This window comes from Balaenoptera physalus, assembly GCF_965194825.1.
Source record: "Balaenoptera physalus genome assembly, chromosome: 2".
NCBI classification, from domain to species: Eukaryota; Metazoa; Chordata; class Mammalia; order Artiodactyla; family Balaenopteridae; genus Balaenoptera; species Balaenoptera physalus.
Genome location: NC_138883.1, coordinates 177224038 through 177242984, shown reverse-complemented (window position 1 = coordinate 177242984; position 18947 = coordinate 177224038). Strand labels below are relative to the sequence as shown.

At 45.5% G+C, this 18947-nt stretch overlaps 1 protein-coding gene and 1 long non-coding RNA gene across 26 annotated transcripts in view; one reads left to right on the top strand and one right to left on the bottom strand.

The window, feature by feature from the left end:
* The window catches only part of ZNF438 (zinc finger protein 438), a 193770-nt gene extending 174915 nt beyond the window's left edge, over positions 1–18855 (bottom strand). For 10 of the 25 annotated variants that reach the window (XM_082452773.1, XM_082452806.1, XM_082452783.1 and 7 more), the window contains exon 1: positions 18449–18854. Coding sequence is in view for 1 of the 25 variants with exons in the window: in XM_082452772.1 (XP_082308898.1) it covers positions 14725–14765 (41 nt within the window). In the remaining 24 variants the exon portion in view is untranslated. Of the gene's footprint in view, positions 1–3186; positions 3311–14724; positions 15488–15507; positions 15920–16006; positions 17137–18448 lie in introns of those variants that run through there. The other 15 variants (XM_082452803.1, XM_082452777.1, XM_082452788.1 and 12 more) reach the window with 7 other exon arrangements.
* Positions 1–18947, top strand: part of LOC309656466 — a 607356-nt gene that overhangs the window by 75971 nt on the left and 512438 nt on the right. The gene's annotated exons all lie outside the window — the stretch shown is intronic.

Below are 18947 nucleotides of genomic sequence, written 5' to 3'. Positions count from 1 at the left end.
CCATTTTGGGCTTCTGACCTCCAGAACTGTAAGATAATAAATTTGTGCTATTTCAAGGCATGAAGTTTTTGTTAATTTGTAACAGCAGCAACAGGAAACTCATACACAGGTAAAACAAATCATCCATAGACTGCTGTGCAGATTAGCCAAGATAACACACATAAAGTACCTAACAGAATGCCAAGTACATAGGAAGCATTTAAACAGCTGCTATTGATACTGTCAGTGCTAATACTATTAGTAGCACTAAAACCAATAGTAATCAACCCGAAGAACACTGACTCAGTTCTAGAGTTTACTCAACTCTGTGACCTAAGATATCATATTTAACCTCTGCAGGACTCCGTTTTCTCACTTACAAAACAATATGAGGGAGCCTCAAATAGATGACTTCTAAAGTTTCGTCCAGCTCTAAAATTTTATGATTCTAAAATCTAACTCCTTAATGTCACATTCTACTTATTGCTAATTAACTGATTCCGAAAATCCTATTAAATAAAAATAGTAAGCCAAGCAGTTTTCATTTTATGTTTCAACATTTTCAGTATTTTATACTGCTGAGTTACAGCCTTATAAAGTTGAGTCATGGCATAAAATCACAAGCCTGTAAGCAAGGAAAAATATCTAAGTCATCCTGCTACTATTTAAAAGCCTCAGAGTCAAACAATAATATTACTAGGATCTTCTCAAATAGCTCAAAGTATATCCCTACATATTACCTCATATATTCTTTTTTTAACAGCTTTACTGAGATATAACTCACCTACTATACAATTCACCCTTTTAAAGTACACTAGTCATTGATTTTAGTATATTCACAGAGTTGTGCAACCATCACCGCAAGCCATTTTAGACTGTTTGCATCATCCTGAGAAGAAGTTCCCTGCCCATCAGGAGTCACTCCCCATGCCCCCGCCTCCAATTCCCCCAGCCTACTCATCTACTTCTGTCCCTATGGAATGGCCCATTCTGGACATTTCATATAAATGGAATCATACAATATATAACGTTTTGAGATTCATCCATGTTGCAGCACTTCGTTCCTTTTTTCTTGCTGAATAATATTCCATTGTGTGGATATACTACATTTTGTTTATCTATTCACCACTTGATGGACATCTGGGTTGTCTCCACTTTTTAACTATTAGGAATAATGCTGCGATAAACATTCACGTACAAGTGTTTGTGTGAATGTATGTTTTAATTTCTTTGGGGTAAATACCTAAGAATGGAATTGCTGGGTAACCCATGGTAACCTGATGTTTTTAACCTTTTAAAGAACTGCCAAGCTGTTTTCCAAAGTGGCTGTCCCCTTATACATTCCCAGCAGCAATGTATAAAGGTTGCAACTTCTCCAAATCCTGACTAACACTTGTCATTACCTATCTCTGATTAGAGCCAAGTAGTGGCTATGGGTGCTGCCTTCTGTGGTTGTGATTTGCACACCCCCATGACGAACGCTGTTGAGCATCGTGTCATGTGCTTACTAGCCATTTGTAAGTCTTCTTTGGAGAAATGTCTATTCAGATCCTTTGCCCGTTTTTTAATTGGGTCATTTGTCCTTTTTACTACTGAGTTGTAAGAATTCTGTATAAATTCTGGATACAAGTACATTATCAGATATATAATTTTTATGTATTTTCTCCCACTCTGTGTATCTCATCTCATCTTAGTGCAGCTACTTGCACTAAATAAACAGATGCTGTGTTGCTATCCCCATTTTACAGATAGAATTGGCATGTCATTAAACAGACTTGACAACTGGCTGACTCAAAAGTAAGCTTACGGCTGTGCTCCTGGTTTTATTCACTTAAAGATGAATGAATATTGATATTCATTCATTGTTATGAATACACACTGTTATCAATGTATGTTGATAACACTGCGGCAGAACGTCCACGAAGTCTCCCCCAGTTCAACCCTGATGCTATCTTGTATCTATAACCAGACAATGTTATTTCCAAGTTATATCAAAGATGGTTTCTTCATTCACTGGAAAAAATAGTTATGAAGTGTTATGTAGCAGGCACTGTTTGACTCCTAGCTCAGGATGCATTCCTGAACATGACCAAATCCTTACCCTCATTAGTCTGATAACTTGGCAGTATTATGCAAAGTCCCTAGCCCTAAAAAAATTTCTTAATAGCAAACAATCCAAAGAAAGAAATTTTTCATCTTAATGCTTAAAGATCCACCCTCAACTCAGAAAAAACACTACAGATTTTAATGTAAGCGATATCCTGTTTTTCAAAAAAATCCAAAGTGCCAAACTTATTTTGTGGCCTAGGACGACCTTGTTTTTGAGTATTGGCCTTAATAGGCCATCCCTTGCTTCTTATAAATCCTTTTTCTAATGCAGCAGTGCTTAGTTTAATGACATTTGTCAAAATGAAACTTGACTAGAAGAGGAAAATACTCTGTTTTACCTTTAATCAGAAAAACCTGAAGGTCCCGACTCTCTATCCTGGCCAGTTCCTACTCCATGCTGAGCAAAAAAAAGTTATACTAGCTCCATTAAACATAAAAACAAAAATACAGAACAAAAATCCACTATCTTACAAAGGCAGTTCTAACCTTGTCTATCAAAGCATTGCTCGTACAAAGCAGAGGGACCACATAATCCTCAGAAGACTGAAGGGCCAGCCCTAAGGGGCCCAGGCAAACTTTAAATTTCTTAGACTGCTGTTTTTTCTCTTAAAGAGTTCCCACCAATGTTATATTCCAAACTATAATACATCTATGTTCTTTTGTTATAAAAAAACCATTTACCATTCTTAATGAGGGTCAATATACGAATGTGTTGAGAAGGAAAGACAGAACTCACGGCTTATCAGTAACTCATTGCTCATCCATCTTTACTGTGCAAATTTAGTAAATTAAGTAACAGCCAGCAAGTAAAGCTAACGCTGGGGAAGACATGCCTGCCTCCTAGTTTTGAGCGCCCTCAGCACGTCACTTAGTAACTGGAGGTTCCCACACTCCCTTCGGCTAGAGGTGCCTAAGGATTAACGAGGCACAGCTCAGCTGGGGGAGCGTGACCCAAGGCGACCCCAGGCACGGCCGGCTGCAAGCAGCAGCCTCCCGGTTCAAGGCAGGCCTTTTCCACACTGTGACCTAGGAGGCGTCTCGGGGTTGCTCCGCGGGGATCAGAGAAGAGCTGTAAGCGGGCAGAGCACTGCACTTCACCTGTCTTACGTACTGGGCCTCCACAGACATTTTCTGAAGACTGCAATCAGGCTGCAACGAAAAGGTCTGAAAACCTTAAGTCTAGAGGAAGTCTTGGCCAGGCAGACAACAATGTGCATCAGATCTGAAAGACTAGGTGAGGAAGAAAGGGGAGAATGAATAATGAAGCCGGTGGGGAGCAGAGTCAAAAACAGGAAAGGGTGTGGAATAAGCCAGGGGTCAGGGTCAGGCCTTTATCCACTGAAAAGAATGCCTATTGTGGAGTGGGTGCGTCTGCTTAAAGGAGCAGCCTGGGCTCCTTCACCCAGCAGCACTCAACTGCTCAAACCTTCAACTCCAAAGTGCCGCTTGCGGGCCCCAGTCTCGCCCTCTCCTTGCTCCCCAGATCCCCCGCCTCCGCTGCCCATCAGCTCCCCGCAGAGCAGCCAACGGTGAACCATCAGAAAGTGAACCGGCGATCCTCTGATTGGTGGGTGTCTTTCCCACGACACCTGACCCAAACCCTAATTCCTCAGGGCAGCCTGGACACACCACGCCTCTCTCCTCTCACTCGTGCGCCGCGCCCTGGCCGGGGCTCTGCCCGGGCTGCGTCCGGACCCACGTGCGCTGCTGTGTCCTGATGACGTTCGAGTCTGCTTCGAGGTCGCCTCTTCCTGTTCACGCTACCACTCTCTGACCCTTGACCCTTCTTCATTTCTCTCTTTAACATTTTCTCACTGTCCGAAATTATCCCTGTTTGCCGTCTGCCTCCCCCTTAGGAGGAAGCTCTACCAGGGCGGGGACTTTGTTTTGCTCACAGTTTTGGTCTTGGGAGCCAGACCACTGAGAACAGTGCCTGGAAGACAGATGCTCGCCGTTTATGGAATGAGTGAATGAGCAAGTCCTGGTGATCTGAAGCGCTTTAGCCTCCAGCTTTCCCCCAACCCCATCTCTCTTCGTACCTGGCCCCTCAGCCCGGCGCCCAGCTTTACCTCCCGTCCACTGTGCCCTAGGACCTGACCGCCCAGGTCTGCAGTCACACCTCTCCCTGAACGCTCAGCTTTCTCGCTGGCCTGTCCTTCCCCTCAACCAGCCTGAGGATCGACTTCTTCACTCGCACACCGCAGCCACCCAGAGATCACTGCTATGAAAAGCCCCAGCCGTGCCGACGGGGAACTCTGCAAACACACTGTCCCCCACCAGGAGCCCATCCATCTTTTTTAGGGCTCTCGATCCAGTCCCTCTCTCACAGCCGACAGAAACAATTCCAGGCTTCCATCACTTTCTTCACGCTTCCTCCTCTCCCCTCCACTCAGTAAGTGACATCACCTCCACAGGAACAAGAGAGGTCATGAGGTCAGACTCCCTCAGTTTCCTCCGTCCCTCCAATCACCGACCACACGCCCGCTCTCGCCTCCTTCCTGGCAGCGTGGAGGGCGGATGTCCTTCTTCCTGCCCGAAGCTAACCCCAGCCAGAGCTCTGGAAGGCACGCGAGCCAGCCCACCTCCTCAGGGATCTACCCTGTCACTGGTCCACCTGCCCCCTCCCCATCTTCACCTTCCCCTTCTCATCAGGCTTCTGCCCCACTGCACGCAGAGGCTCAAATCTCTCCCATCACAAAACAAATGAACAAACAAAACTAATATACTGCCCCAGACGTTAGGTCTCTCTCTTGCCTTTGTCCTCTTTTCCCTTTTCTCTTCGCAGCCAAGTGTCTTGTAAGACAGCATGAACTCACTATTCTTACTTGTAAGACGGCGTGAACTCACTATTCTTACTTGGAAGACGGCGTGAACTCACTATTCTTACTTGGAAGACGGCGTGAACTCACTATTCTTACTTGGAAGACGGCGTGAACTCACTATTCTTACTTGGAAGACGGCGTGAACTCACTATTCTTACTTGGAAGACGGCGTGAACTCACTATTCTTACTTGGAAGACGGCGTGAACTCACTATTCTTACTTGGAAGACGGCGTGAACTCACTATTCTTACTTGGAAGACGGCGTGAACTCACTATTCTTACTTGGAAGACGGCGTGAACTCACTATTCTTACTTGGAAGACGGCGTGAACTCACTATTCTTACTTGGAAGACGGCGTGAACTCACTATTCTTACTTGGAAGACGGCGTGAACTCACTATTCTTACTTGGAAGACGGCGTGAACTCACTATTCTTACTTGGAAGACGGCGTGAACTCACTATTCTTACTTGGAAGACGGCGTGAACTCACTATTTTTACTTGGAAGACGGCATGAACTCACTATTTTTACAGCTCCTCTTCCCCACTCCCAACTCACTGCTCGACCCCCTGAGATCTGGATTTTGCCTGCAAACACAAAACTGCTCTCTCCAAAATACATGTGACTTCTTAGCTGAAAATCCACTAAGAATTTATTAAACCTGTCAATTTAACATCGACATCTTGTCTTGTCTCCTGGCTTCAGTGACATTATTAAAGTGCTTGTCTCCTGGCTTCAGTGACATTATTCTTTCTTGGTGCTTGACTTTTTTGGACCCTTCTTGGCAGTCTGCTTTGCTATCTACTGTGTGATCTGAGAAAAGCCTTTCTGTGTGGTGTAGCAGTTACAAGCCCGGGCTTGGGCTTAGTCGGCTTGGGCCGCTGTAACCAAGTACCATGACTCGGTGGCCTCAAGAGCGTAACTTGACTTCCTCACCGTTCTGGAGGCTGGCAGCCCAGCACGGTTGGGTCCTGGTGAGAGCGCTCTTCCTGGGATCCAGAAAGCCTGCTTCTCACCGCGTTCTCGTGTGGCAGAGAAAGCTCTCTGGTGTCTCTTCCCCTTCTCGTGGGGACACCAGTTCTGTAGGATCGGGATCCAATCGCATTTAACCTTAATCGCCTCCTTAAAAGCCCGATCTCCAGCACAGTGACAAGGCGGGTTAAGGCTTCGACGTGAATCTGGGGGGACACAATTCAGTCCATAGCAGCCAACAATAACTGCACTTTAATTAAAGCATGGTAAAGCTGAATGTTATGCAACAATAACTGTACAAGTACAAGAACTCTAAAGCAACAGAGAAAATGGGTATCACATGAAAATATCAGGCTACAAAATTTTATATCAACATGTAAAACATACGCATATGAAATAAAAAGGAATATATCATAACTGTCGTCAGAGTGAGGTTCCAGTAAAAGAGCTTATTTCTAAACTCTTGGCTAAACAGTTTGAAAAATAAATTTCCATAGAAAGACTATATAAATGAAAAACTTCAACTGAACAAAAAAATCACTAAGAACCATTTCAAATCTAACTTTCCCTGTTTGTTTCCTGCTAACCTCATTGCCATCTGTATTAACTAGGATATAGGCCAATCTGCTGTGACAAAACCAAGAATATAGTGGCTCAAATGAAGAGGAGTCTGCTTCTCTCCCATGTAACAGTTCAGGGGCAGACAGGTGGTCCCGGGAAGGTCCAGGGACCGAGGTTCCTTCTGTCTTGTCCCACCACCCCCTGTGGACACTGCCCTGGTCTGCAGGACAGAAGCTGGCTCACAACACCTTGCTATTGTGGGTGGGGGAAAAGAATAGGACTAACAGCAGATTTGAATACCAATGTGGTTTAGAAGTTACACACATCATTTCCACTCCCACCCACTGGCCAAAACTTAGACATGTGGCCTCATCTGCCTACAAGGAGCCTAAGAAATACAATTTCTCTGTAGGCCAAGCTAAATATCAGAGGTGAGAGGGTATCCTTCTCCCGACTCTGGAAGAGTCTTCTCCTTCCTGAAGGGATACCCATCCAATCACTGGATTCCACTCAGAGTCTACGATCTCTGGGCAACGCACAATCTCTGCAACAGATACCGACGTGGCTCCATCCCAGCCCAGTGACCTACAAACTAACAGACCAGGAACCTTTTGCTCTCCACCACCACCACAGCACCCAAAATACAATGCAACGAAAATAAGATGAATGCAGTTAAGTCTCCCATTCTGAAAAGAAAAGAATGGCAAATACACATTCTTACCGACGACGAGATACGGCTGGACAAGAAAGGAGAAGAATCCCCCCTCCACCAGGGAAGCCAGATCCTTGGTTAAACTGAGTCCTGTTCTCTGGGGGGAAGAGGAGGGATCTCCTTTGTCAGTTTGTCTGCTGGAGCCTGGCTTTGCCTCTGGAAAATTCTTTTTTTTTTTTTTTATTCCCATCGTCCTTTCTAGCCATATGTGAAGTGGATGTGGAAAACTATGCGCTCCAAAGACGTGGCAAAGAGCCGGTGCCGATTTGGGGGTCAAGGGTTGCTTTAGGTGTCAATGTCAAACCCACCACAGGCTTTTACAAGCCAAACTTGTGTTATCTTTGCCAATGTAATCCTCTCAAACACTCAACAGGTCTGTTTGCCTTCAGTCAGTACCACATGAAAGCAACCACAACTAAAGACAGTCCCGTCATAGATACCAAGCGTGTCTTTTCTCCTCCTTCACTTGCTGGCTTCTGTGGCAGATCCATCTTTCCCTCAATTCAAGGTGAGCTACCTTGAGGTCATCTGACTCATGACAGGAGGATTAAACCACCACACCCCAGTGATGTCAGGGCAGGCCACGTGACTTGAGACAGTTCTTCCCCTCTGACTGATTTCAGGCTCAACCATTTAATTTGCTTTGGCCAATAAAATATGAACAAAAGTAACACATGCCACGTCCAAGCACCTGATTCTGCCACATCCTTTTCCTTCTGCCACAGAATAGGCAGAAGGAAATAGGCTTCTCCAAAAAGCCTATTCCTTTGGCTTAGTGGAACAGACGATGTGGAACAGAGCCACGGACATGTCATGAGTGAGAAATAAACCTTTGTTGTTGTAGGCAGCTGAGACTTTGTATTTTTAAGTGCAGCTTTACCTGGCCATGGGGAAATTTTGATGGAATTTAACAAGTAATAACAACAAGTCCCTCAAAATTAAGGACTTGTTATTCAACAAAGGACATTCTAGACAAAGTTAACAGACAGGCAAAAGACTGGGAGTATGTATTCGCAACATCTAAAAAAAAACCAAGGGATTTAATATCCACTGTATGCCAAGAACTCTTGAAAAATAACAATAAAAAGACAGGAAGTGCAACTGAAAATTGGATAAGAGACAAGCAGACAATTCACCGAAAATAAAACCAAAGTGGTCAGATAAAATACAGGATGCCCCATTAAGTCTGAATTAAAGATAAATAATGAAAAAAATTCAGTATAAGCATGGCCCAACTACTACATAGTATACACTTATACTAAAAAATTATTTGTTGTTTATTTGAAATTCAAATTTTATAGTGTCCTGTACTTTTACTTTCTAAATCTGGCAAGCGTAGGTGAAATCCATGTGGTTAACAAGTGAATGAAGAGAAGCTGAGCCTCACCAGTAATCAAAGAAAAGCAAATTAAACCTAAGTGATGCCATTGTATATCCATTATATTAGCAAAGTCCAGAAAACAAGGCTTTTATCGAAGTGCATATAACCCTGTTTTTTTCCATTTTATTACAAAAGATCACCTAGCCTAAAATTCTTTTTTCATCATACCACTAGGCAATAAAAGCCCGACTATTCACTGCATGTGCACAGAGAAAAACCACACTTCAAATCATAATTTCATACAGTAGGTAGTAAAGGAATAATCCCACTAACCATGGTCAGGCATCATAGACTTTTTCCTAGAAAACTTAATTTAGAATAAATTTGTAAAAATGAAATGTTGAGGATTGAATATGCTTGAGTATCATTTCGTAATCAACAGCTCTTTCATAAGGAACATCATAACATTAATTTTGCTACTAGATGAAGATTAACCTCTTAAGGTTAACTCTCATAGCAGGTCAGAAACTTGGACTGTAAAGAAAAACAAGAATCAGGCTTCACGTTTTCAAAGAGCTTTCATGTAAAAATGCTTTATCTAAATCACAGCTATAGCTTTAGCACTGGATGATATCCATCTGGAAGGCAGAGGTAAGACACAAAAGCTGTAGGTTAAGGAAGGGAATAGGGGGACTTCCCTGGTGGCGCAGTGGTTAAGAATCCTCCTGCCAACGCAGGGGACACGGGTTCAAGCGCTGGTCCAGGAAGATCCCACATGCCGTGGAGCAACGAAACCCGCGCGCCACAACTACTGAGCCCGCGTGCCTAGAGCCCATGCACCGCAACAAAGAGCAGCCCCCGCTCCGCTCGCCACAACTAGAGAAAGCCCACGCACAGCAACGAAGACCCAACGCAGCCAAACAATAAATAAATTTAAAAAATAAATTTATTTTTTTTTAAAAAAGGAAGGGAATAGGAGAAGCCTATAAAAACAACGTATACAGCACCCATTCTTTTTTAAATATTATGAGCTTATTTCGTGTAAATACAGCATGTATGCTATTTTAAATAAAATTTCGATACAAAACACAAAGTACACCAACAACTCATTTTGCCTTCTTGAACTTCTAGGATAAATAATGCCCTCTGAGTTGATTTTAACATCTCCGGAGGAAAACAGTTTTAAAACTAAACTCTTACTGTGAGAGATCAACTTAGAAAAAGACCAACATTTTGGCACAGTTCCGAGAAATAGTCATAAATAGCTCTTTATTTCATTCCGAAGCATAAAAATATTTCAAAATAAATATTAAACCAAAATACTTTATATGAATGGTACTCTGATATAATAGTTGTGGTAAAATGATTTACAGATACTAACGTGACTCAGCCTCCTTTATATAAAAGACATGCAATATAATCGTGAACCCTTCTAAAATGTTGGTAAGGATAATTGCTAGTTTGCTTTCAAAAGGTGATCACTTCTGGAGGTACCTCTAACAACAGCAAACACAGCAAGCTTTTAGATCTATAATTCAGCCTCCATCAGGACGAATTGTGGCAGGCATCTGACACAACACATCCCCACAAGAGAGAAAGGTAAACATAAAAGTCACACAGCTTTCACCGTAATGTCTAAGGCATTAAAGTATTTCTATAAATCACATATTACCTTTTTAACTACATATAAAAATAATCCTTGAAACAGCCTGGGTCCCAAATATCATAGAATCCTGAGGCTACTAGGTAGGAAACAAATGATATTCACTGCACTCTTTTTTTTTTTTTCTTTTAAGTTTCAGAAGAAAAGCAAAATCAGAAGTGTTATATTAGCACCACAGCTAGCAAAGGTTTGACATAAACGTGGAAAATTTAAAGTACCTATTCTTCAACTTCAAGAAAGGAAAAGATTATTCCTTGGCTCTTGTCCCAAGCTGGGAACAAGTAAACACAGAACCGGTTTTAAATAAGCCCCAATCAATCAATCCTTAAACTCTACTCAATATTTCCACTTAAGTACACAGCTGAGAAAGTAAGCCAATCAGGAACTGCCCCCCCTTCAGTACCCTCACTCCTCAAAGCTGGCCAGTCCCTAAACTCCAAGTTTAAAGTCAACCAATCCTTAAATTGTCTCACTTTTGAAAAAAAAAAAATCCTAAAACTCCATGCTTCCTCAAAATCCTACCTAAGTATATCTCTGCCTGTTTTGAGGACTATATTCTGCAAGCATAATTCTCCCTTGCTCAGCAAGTATGAAATTCAGCTTTGATTTAGCTACACTTGAGTGGTGGTCTCTTCCTTCAGTAATACGATAAATATTATGGTTACTTGGTTATTAGCATTTTTCTTCATGAAGGTAAGAAAAATATTTCTGTTATAATAATTCAATTTTATGGAAAGTTGAGAGTCTTTGCCTTTTAAGTCTAAGTATAATCCTTCTAGCCCAATACACAACTGCACTAACAAAGGGGTCCCTTTCCTTCTCCTCTCAATCCCAGACCCACACCTCACACTATTAATGGTCCAAACCCAGCCGATGGATGTATCATATGAAACACTAAAATTTCCAATTACTGAAACTTGTATCAAAAATTGAGTATCATCAAATAGTCTTCAAAGAATATGGTAACTGAGCAAATATTTAAGTAGATACTCTTTCTGATCTAATAGAAATGACAGTGTGGCTTGGTTTTTTAAGATCTGAAAACCTAAATTCTAAATCCTATCTTTGAAACTGGTTTACTTGGGTAAACTGATCATCTCTTCTTAAATTTTTCAGTCTAGAAAATAAAGTGACCATCACCAGCTCCTACCACCTCACAAAAATGATGTATGTACTCATTTAGAGTAAGATGAACTCTAAATGTTTCAGAAAGGCAAATAAAACCCAACCATTATGTTATTTTGTTTGTTGCTAAAGTCAAGTCAGTTTGAGGTTTAGGTCAGCACCGAGAAAAAGTAAGAAAAACTGTCTCAATTTGACATAAAAGATGGCTGAAGAGAGTAATATAGGTTCTAATTAGAAAATTAGAATGAATGGGAGTCCTATCCCAAATATAAATCCCTCTATCAGACTGGAAAAGTGAATCATGCGAGAGGGTTGCCTGACCCAAGTACACTCAGATACGGCTGAGGGCCATGTTTCGGACGCCTTTTGGACTTAGTGGTCTCAAAAAATAAATTCTAAATGGCAAGTAGTGCTACCTTACAGTTTATCAAAGCTCCGTGAAGTTTCCACTCAAGTCCAGTCAGAGTAGGATTACAAACACTGAATTACCAATTGATTCAAGTTAACATGAACATTTGACTAGGCGTTAAAGGAAACCAGAATGTCACCGCAAGATCTGCCATTTTGGCATATTGGTTATTTTGAATTAAAGGCACTTAAATAGCAGGTGAAAGAAAGACACTCTGAGTCTCCTTTGTCCCTCCTGAAAGCAAAAGATAAAACTCCCACGTGAAAGGTACTTTCCCTGTACCAGGAGGAAGACATTCTTATCAGCAGAGGCGGGGAACTGGGGGCTGAGAAATCTGTACAAACAAACCTTATTTCAGTAACCCTTATCTTGCTGTTGCCTCCTCACCACTCACCACCCCTGGCCCACACCCCTTTGTCTTGTCAACTCTTCACAAAGTTATCGTTTGTCTAAAATGTGCAAAAGTTTCCTGCTCTGGTCACTTCTTCAGGTCTCCATTCTCTTGTGAAGGCTCCCATGCATATGTAAAAGTTTAATAAAATGTGCATGTTTTTCTCCTGTTAATCTGTTTTATGTCAGATTAATTCTCAGGCCCAGCTAGAGACCCAAAGAGGGTGGATGAGAACTTTCCCTCACCTACAGTGCCAAGAGGCCTACTTAGTTAGGTTAGGCATAGATTTGGTGAATTTATCCAGAAACTGTCGAATTTATTTCTAGAGAAGAATCCATGGAGAGGTAGCATAGCTCAGGGGAAACAGTCAAAACTACATTATGAGTTTGGTGACCTTGAATTAAGTTACGTAATATCTCTGAACCTGTTTCCACGTCTATAAAACAGGAATTATTTCACAGGACTGTCAGAAAGATTAAAAGAGATAACGATAACTAGTAACTTTAAAAGTGTCCTAAGCATCCGGACCTCTGAGTCCTAGATTTACTTTTGTCACTAACTTGCTATAATACACATGACAAGTCATTTGATCTAAGTCTGTTTCCTCATCTGTCAAACAGTGGGGTAATGCATACCCTACACATTTCATGGGGTATTTATGACAATCACATATGAAGATTAATGTGAAAAGGATTTTTCAAATATACAGAAACCCATGTAACTGGGAGATAATTCCACACCTACAAAAATGAAGAGGATTCATACTAACAAACTTGTTACAACCCAGGATTATATAATGCCCCAATTAAATTAACTTTACTAAGAAAAAAATTTCACGCCTAAGAACATACCCAACACACTAGACACGTTGGCAACCACCAGGCCATTAGCTACAAGAATTCTTTTCCACGCAATAAACGCACCAAATTGGCTCAGCTCTCCAATGAACTAAAAGCAGTTCAACACAACCTTTTGTTCGAGTCGGGTGTCTGCCACTTAAAACTACCCCTTCAATTTCTAAAGCATCAGGGAAAAAAAGGAAAAGAAGAAAGCTATACATTGCAGGGTTTCTCAACAGCAGCAGTGTTGACACTTGAACCAGATCGTGTTTCAATGTCGGGGTTGCTCTGTGCACTGTAGGGGATTTAGGCGCATCCTTGGCCGCCACCAACTGGATGCGCGGAGCAGCACCCCTCCCACACAGCTGTGACACCCAAAGATGTCGCCAGGCATTGCCAGATGTCCCCAGGGTGAGTTGGGGAGGGGACAAGATCATCCCCAGTTGAGATCCACTGAGCTACAGCCATAGTACCACCTTCCAGTCGTATTTATCTCACATCTCTCTCTCTCTCCCTATAGACTGGTGGCTTACAATGCAGTCTGAAAAACTAACAGTTCTGCAATATAAGAACTCAAGAAAAGAATGCTGTCTGGAGGACAGTAACATTGTAAAAAGAACTACAGGTACGGTAGGGAGTTACAGTTCAATTATCTCTTCCATCAACATGCTGTTTTTGCTTCATCCTAAGAATTCTCTTCTTGGGAGTTCTTTTGGGGTGAAATTTCGTTAACCTGTCACTAAAGCTTAGTCTCCACCCAGACTTACTAATTCTTATTCGTTAGTGTTTACGTGAAAAAAAAAAAAAAAAAACAAGCCTCGACGTTTTAATTTCTAAGCAACCAAATATGAAATTAATCAAAATTAAGTGTTACATATCTATTTAAATTATTAAAATTAAACATATTCAAACATTTAAAATATTAAGTAAAAGTACACAAATTAGTATTCAGCTATTACTGTAAATATATAATATATATGTTGAAGGTAATGTGCAAAAATAAAAGAAACCATACGAAGTAGAATTTTAAGAATTACATTTAATGCCTACTACATTCCATCACTGGGCTAGGCACATGGTTTTCTACAAGAAACAATTTCCATAATATCAGTACTTACACTGGTACTCTTAACATGGTAGTTTTTAAATTTGCCTAGGTAAATATAAATTTTAAACCCAATTTGGATAAGTTATCTAGGATGCTATATTTCACCTGGTCAGTGTTAGAAACAGTGGCTTCTGTTGTCTTCAAATAGGACGGCTGACCATCACTCCCCCTCTGCTGGGAGCTACCTGACACAATTAAATAATCGTCAACCTGCTCTCCCAGAGCCTGAACTTAAAAAGTGACAAAGCCTGAGCCATCAATAGGCCACTTAAGATGCAATTCTACTTTATACCATATCTAATGTTCTTAAGGAAGCTAACTGCAATTGTGGTTAAAAAAGTAATGATAATCACATCAACTCCATTAAATTTAGGGACGCTACAACAGCAGATTTAAGATTTTGTGAACTGCAAAATGAGACAGCACATCTCCACTTTTATACTTGTGGAGGGTTCCTGTTTTAGAGTTCTGGTGGACTTGGTTATTCAGATCAACTCTCCCACCTAAAGCTACAAAAGCTAAACAAAATATAATTGTATCTGTTGTAGGGGGAAAGCTCTGAAAGTAATCATGAAATCTACAATGGTATAAATTTATCAATATATAATCTGTAATGGTTCAGATGTGAAATACTCACATTAGGAAGTAATAAAATTGTGATAAATGTATGGAGGTTATAGTATGCCCTGAAAGAGATCCACAGAAATAACATACCTATTTTTGTGTGTATGGTTCAAGTTCCTGTGTTTCCACATTGTTCCACATAATTCCACTCATGACAAATATCACCAGATCCTCCTTCTCTGGCAAGAAATACAGCTCAGTGTTAAAGGGATGATCAACAGAGAAACTCAAACTCATTCCGATGTGTGGAACTTTGGCCTGATTCACTTAACCGGGCGGAAACCTGCCTAAACACTTCACACAACCCCTCCATCGCCCTCTATTATGCAAGCTGCAACATTTTAAGGCAACTCCCTTATTTCACCAGCGGGCCCTGTCAACACTGATGTAACAGAACTGGAAAAACTCATCACTCCACCATGATATTCAAATATCAAACTGTATTCCACTTGGGAAAAATTATACGGTTGCCAAATAAAACTAATGTAAATATAGTAAACGAGGCAAGGCTCTGAGCCATTCTTTTCTTGAAAAGGACTCTTGGGGAACCTCAAATCCATCCCGCGACCGCTCAGGCCTTCTTTTGCTCCTCTGACCCCTCCCCGCCCCACCCTCAAGCGTGCGGGGCAGAGCGGGGGCGGCAAGGAGGCCAAGATGAACTCATCAGCGTGCGTTTCGTCCACTCTATAGTTTTATCCCCACAGGTCCTTCCTCACTCCCTTTCCTCCAGAAAGAGAGCTATGTTTTATTCCTCTCTGAACCCCCCAAACCTCAGCCAGCGTCCTGCATGTAAAGTCATCCCTAACATCTACTGCATGGCAAGCACCAGATTCGGGACTAGAGACAGAGAAGCAGAAGAGATACGGACCTCACCCTCTGAACCTCACGGAGGGGGAATATTGGACGCCGGCTGCCTGAACGCAATCAAGTAATGAAAGGCCAGTGAGCACAGCGCCAACCGCCTGTGTTCCTCTCTCCCCTCGCCAATCAAGGCTTAACGAGGAACCAAAGACGGCTTTCTCTTAAGGAATACAAACGTGTCTCTTCAGCCCTGACCATTCCCCTGAGTTCCACATCCATACATCCAAGGGCCCACTCAACGTGTCGACTTGCAGGGCGTTACAGGGATAAACTGCGTGGGCTTGGAAGGCAGACGGCGTGGCGTTTGAATCCCAGCTCCTTCACTGCCCAGCTGGGTGCCAGCAGGCGGGTCACTTTGAACCTCTCTGTGCCTCTGTCTTCTCCCGCGTAAAGTGGGGACTCTGATGGCTCCTGGCACACACAGCTGTGATATAAGGATTAAATGAATTAACATGTGTAAGCACGCTTAAAACCCCATCGAGCACACACTTCACGCTTACACGGTGCTTACTGTTATTCCTAGCGCCGGTACTGCTGTTACTATGTCTGTCGGGCATCTAAAACTTGTCCAAAACAGAATGCACGGTTTTCTTCCCAAACCCCTTTCTCTCGTCTCGGGAAACACACCGCTATCCATCCAGCTGTTCCAGCCTAAAACCTGAGAAGTCATCACTTCTTCCTTTCCCCACCCTCCAACGAGCAAGTCCGCACCCGCACTTCCGGCTTCAGAAGCTTTCCACGACTTTGACCCCGTACCGTCACCTCGCCAATACCCCCCTAGTGCAGGTGCCCACCGCCTCTCCCCAGGGTGCAGCAAGACTCTCCCACCTCCCCACTCTCAGTACTCCCCGCTCCACGACCCTCCGGCTAACTCTCCGTCCAAGAGCACCGCAGTCAGACGCTCTTCCCGTGATGCAAACCTCCCCGGGCTTTTCCGTCACACTTGGAGGAGCATCTTCACTGGCCCACGCCGACAAGGGCCCTCCGACGCCACCGGCCACCACCTTCCCCCTCCTCGCTCTGCTCTGAACACCCTCTCCCTGCCACGCCCCGGCCAGCCCAGCCTCGCTTCCCCTCAACGCACTGCGCCGGGGTCACTCCCGCCGCAAGGCAGTAGCGGTACTGCCCTTCGAAGACTGGACTCTGAAGTCGCGCTGCCCAAACTCAGATGCTGTCCCTGTCACGTTTCAGCTGCGCCACCCTGAGCAAATTCTTAACCCCTCCGTGTGTCAGGGTCCCCATCGATAAAAATGGAGATAGTAATACAGACCTGAGAAGGCCGTACAAACTTCACTGAGCGTTGAGACGAGGGCCTCACACGCAGTAAGCTCCAGGCAAGGTTTACTGCTACGATTATTCCTGCCTGGCAGGCTCTTAGCTCAGGCCCTTCCTCTCACGTCAGTCCATTCAACTACCGCCCCCTTTGAGAGGTGTCCCCAGACAGACCCCCTCTGAAGCGACCTGCCTGCTCTCCCACTCTTGTCCTTGTCTTCCGTTGCCTCACCGCCGTCTGAAATGACATCACGTACTTGCTCTGTGCTGCCCGAGGCCCCGCCGGAACGTGAGCTGCACGAGGTTGGAGACGTCGTCTCATTTGCTGCTCTAGTTCCGCTTCCGACTCAGGCCCTGACTCTGAAAGCACAACGCACCTCTTCCCCGGGTTAGGGAACCGGCGTGAATTTCTTAATCACGACACCGTACTGGGCCAGCCTCTCGTTTTCACCTTCATGACCACATCTGATCCTCAGCAGAGCAACGGTACACATACCATCACCTCCCATTTTAGGGAGAAGGCGCAAGTTCCAAGTTTGGGTGACACATCTTTGGACGCAAAATCTAGTAACGAGCAGAACAAAGGTTCGAACCCCTGCGTTCCGAGTCTAAGGCCCTTCAAACTAGGATGGGAGAGTATTAGGCCCTGGAGCTGATCTCTCAGTCTCCTGAATAAATGCGCCGGGGGTGCCCGGTCCTCTGCCCTTCGAAGTTCCTGACAAGCACTTGCCCTGAATCTGAGAACGAGTTCGGCACAGCACTAACGCGTGGGCGGCGCACCAAGCCCGGGCGGGCAGGCAGCTACGACGGCGGGGCGTTCCAAAAGGACACGGCAGCACCCCGCGACTCCTCCGGGGCGCTCAGAGTTCTCTCTGCAAACCCGCACGGCGGGGCCTCCTAACCGCCCAGAGCGCTGCGGTGACGCTTCCAGAGACTTCTTGGCCCCCGTCCACCACGTTCAGATCGGCCGTCGGGCTCGAGGGCGGTCTAGGATCAGAGCGGGCGGAGGAAGGCGGGAGGCAGACCCGCGGCAAGGACCCCGGCCCACGAGACCTCTGTCAGAGGGCTGCGGGTCCCCACGTTCGCAGAGGAGCCCACTGCCTTTGTACGCTTTCTCCTGGCGCGGTCACATGCTAGTGTCACCTCGCGTGCTCTCACGACGCGCCCGGCCCTGGGGCTGCCTCGGAGGGAGGCCGGAGGCCGCTTCGCCTCCAGTGTACGCGGAAAGGACACTGAGGCAGCAAGTGGTCATCCCTGCAAGCGGCTCCGCCTCAGCCACCTGGTCGCTCGCGGGACCCCAGAGGAAGCCCGGGGGGGGGGGCGGTCTCCGCAGGAACCCTGCACCCCTGACTCAGTATGTGCAGAGGGGAACCCAGTCCCCCCATCGGGGAAGAAAAAAAGGGGCCTCTCCCCCCGGACTCCCCCTTCCCCGGCCTCAATCACGGCCCCAGGGGAGACGCTGCGGTGCTGCCGGGGCGCGGCCTCGCCTGCTCGCACGCCCGTCCCCCCCGCCGCGGAGGGCGCGCTCCCGGCCCGGGCGGGCACCTGTCCCGTCACCGCGTTCAGCGGGTCCCCGGACCGCCCCAGGAGAAGAACCCACGGCCACCACCGACTCCGGGGGTGCGAGCAGCCGGGCGAGCCCCGCAGGCCCGGGGAACGGCAGGAATCCTCAGAAACTTACAGTTTTCCTACCGCGTGCGCGTCACGGCGAGGTGACGTCACGGGACCAAGCGCCCGGGAAGGTCAGGCCGCGGGTCGCCGCCGCCCGCCCCCCCGCGGCCCCGCCCCCAGCGCGCCGGCGGGAGACACGCCCTTCCTCAGCGGCCCCGCCCCGCCGCGGAGCCCTGGGCGCGGGCGCAGGCGCAGACAGCCCGCGTGGCTGCAAAGACCCTGGGAACATAGCAAGCGGGCTCTCGCCCGGGGGCTGGAGCAGGACGCCAGGGTTGTGAGGTAGATTTTCCACAGACATGCCTTCCCTCCCTCACGTGTTCCTTAAAAGTCCTCCACGTGAGGAAACAGCCATTTGCTCTTCACCAGGTGCCACGGGCCCCTCGGCCGGGAGGGGTCAGCTCTCCCACCCGCCCTTGCTCCTGCCCCGGACTCTCAAGACTCCGCCCCAACTGGATAGGCCTTGACTCGGCCCCGCCCACTCTGGTTATGCCCCGCCCCAGGCTCCGCCC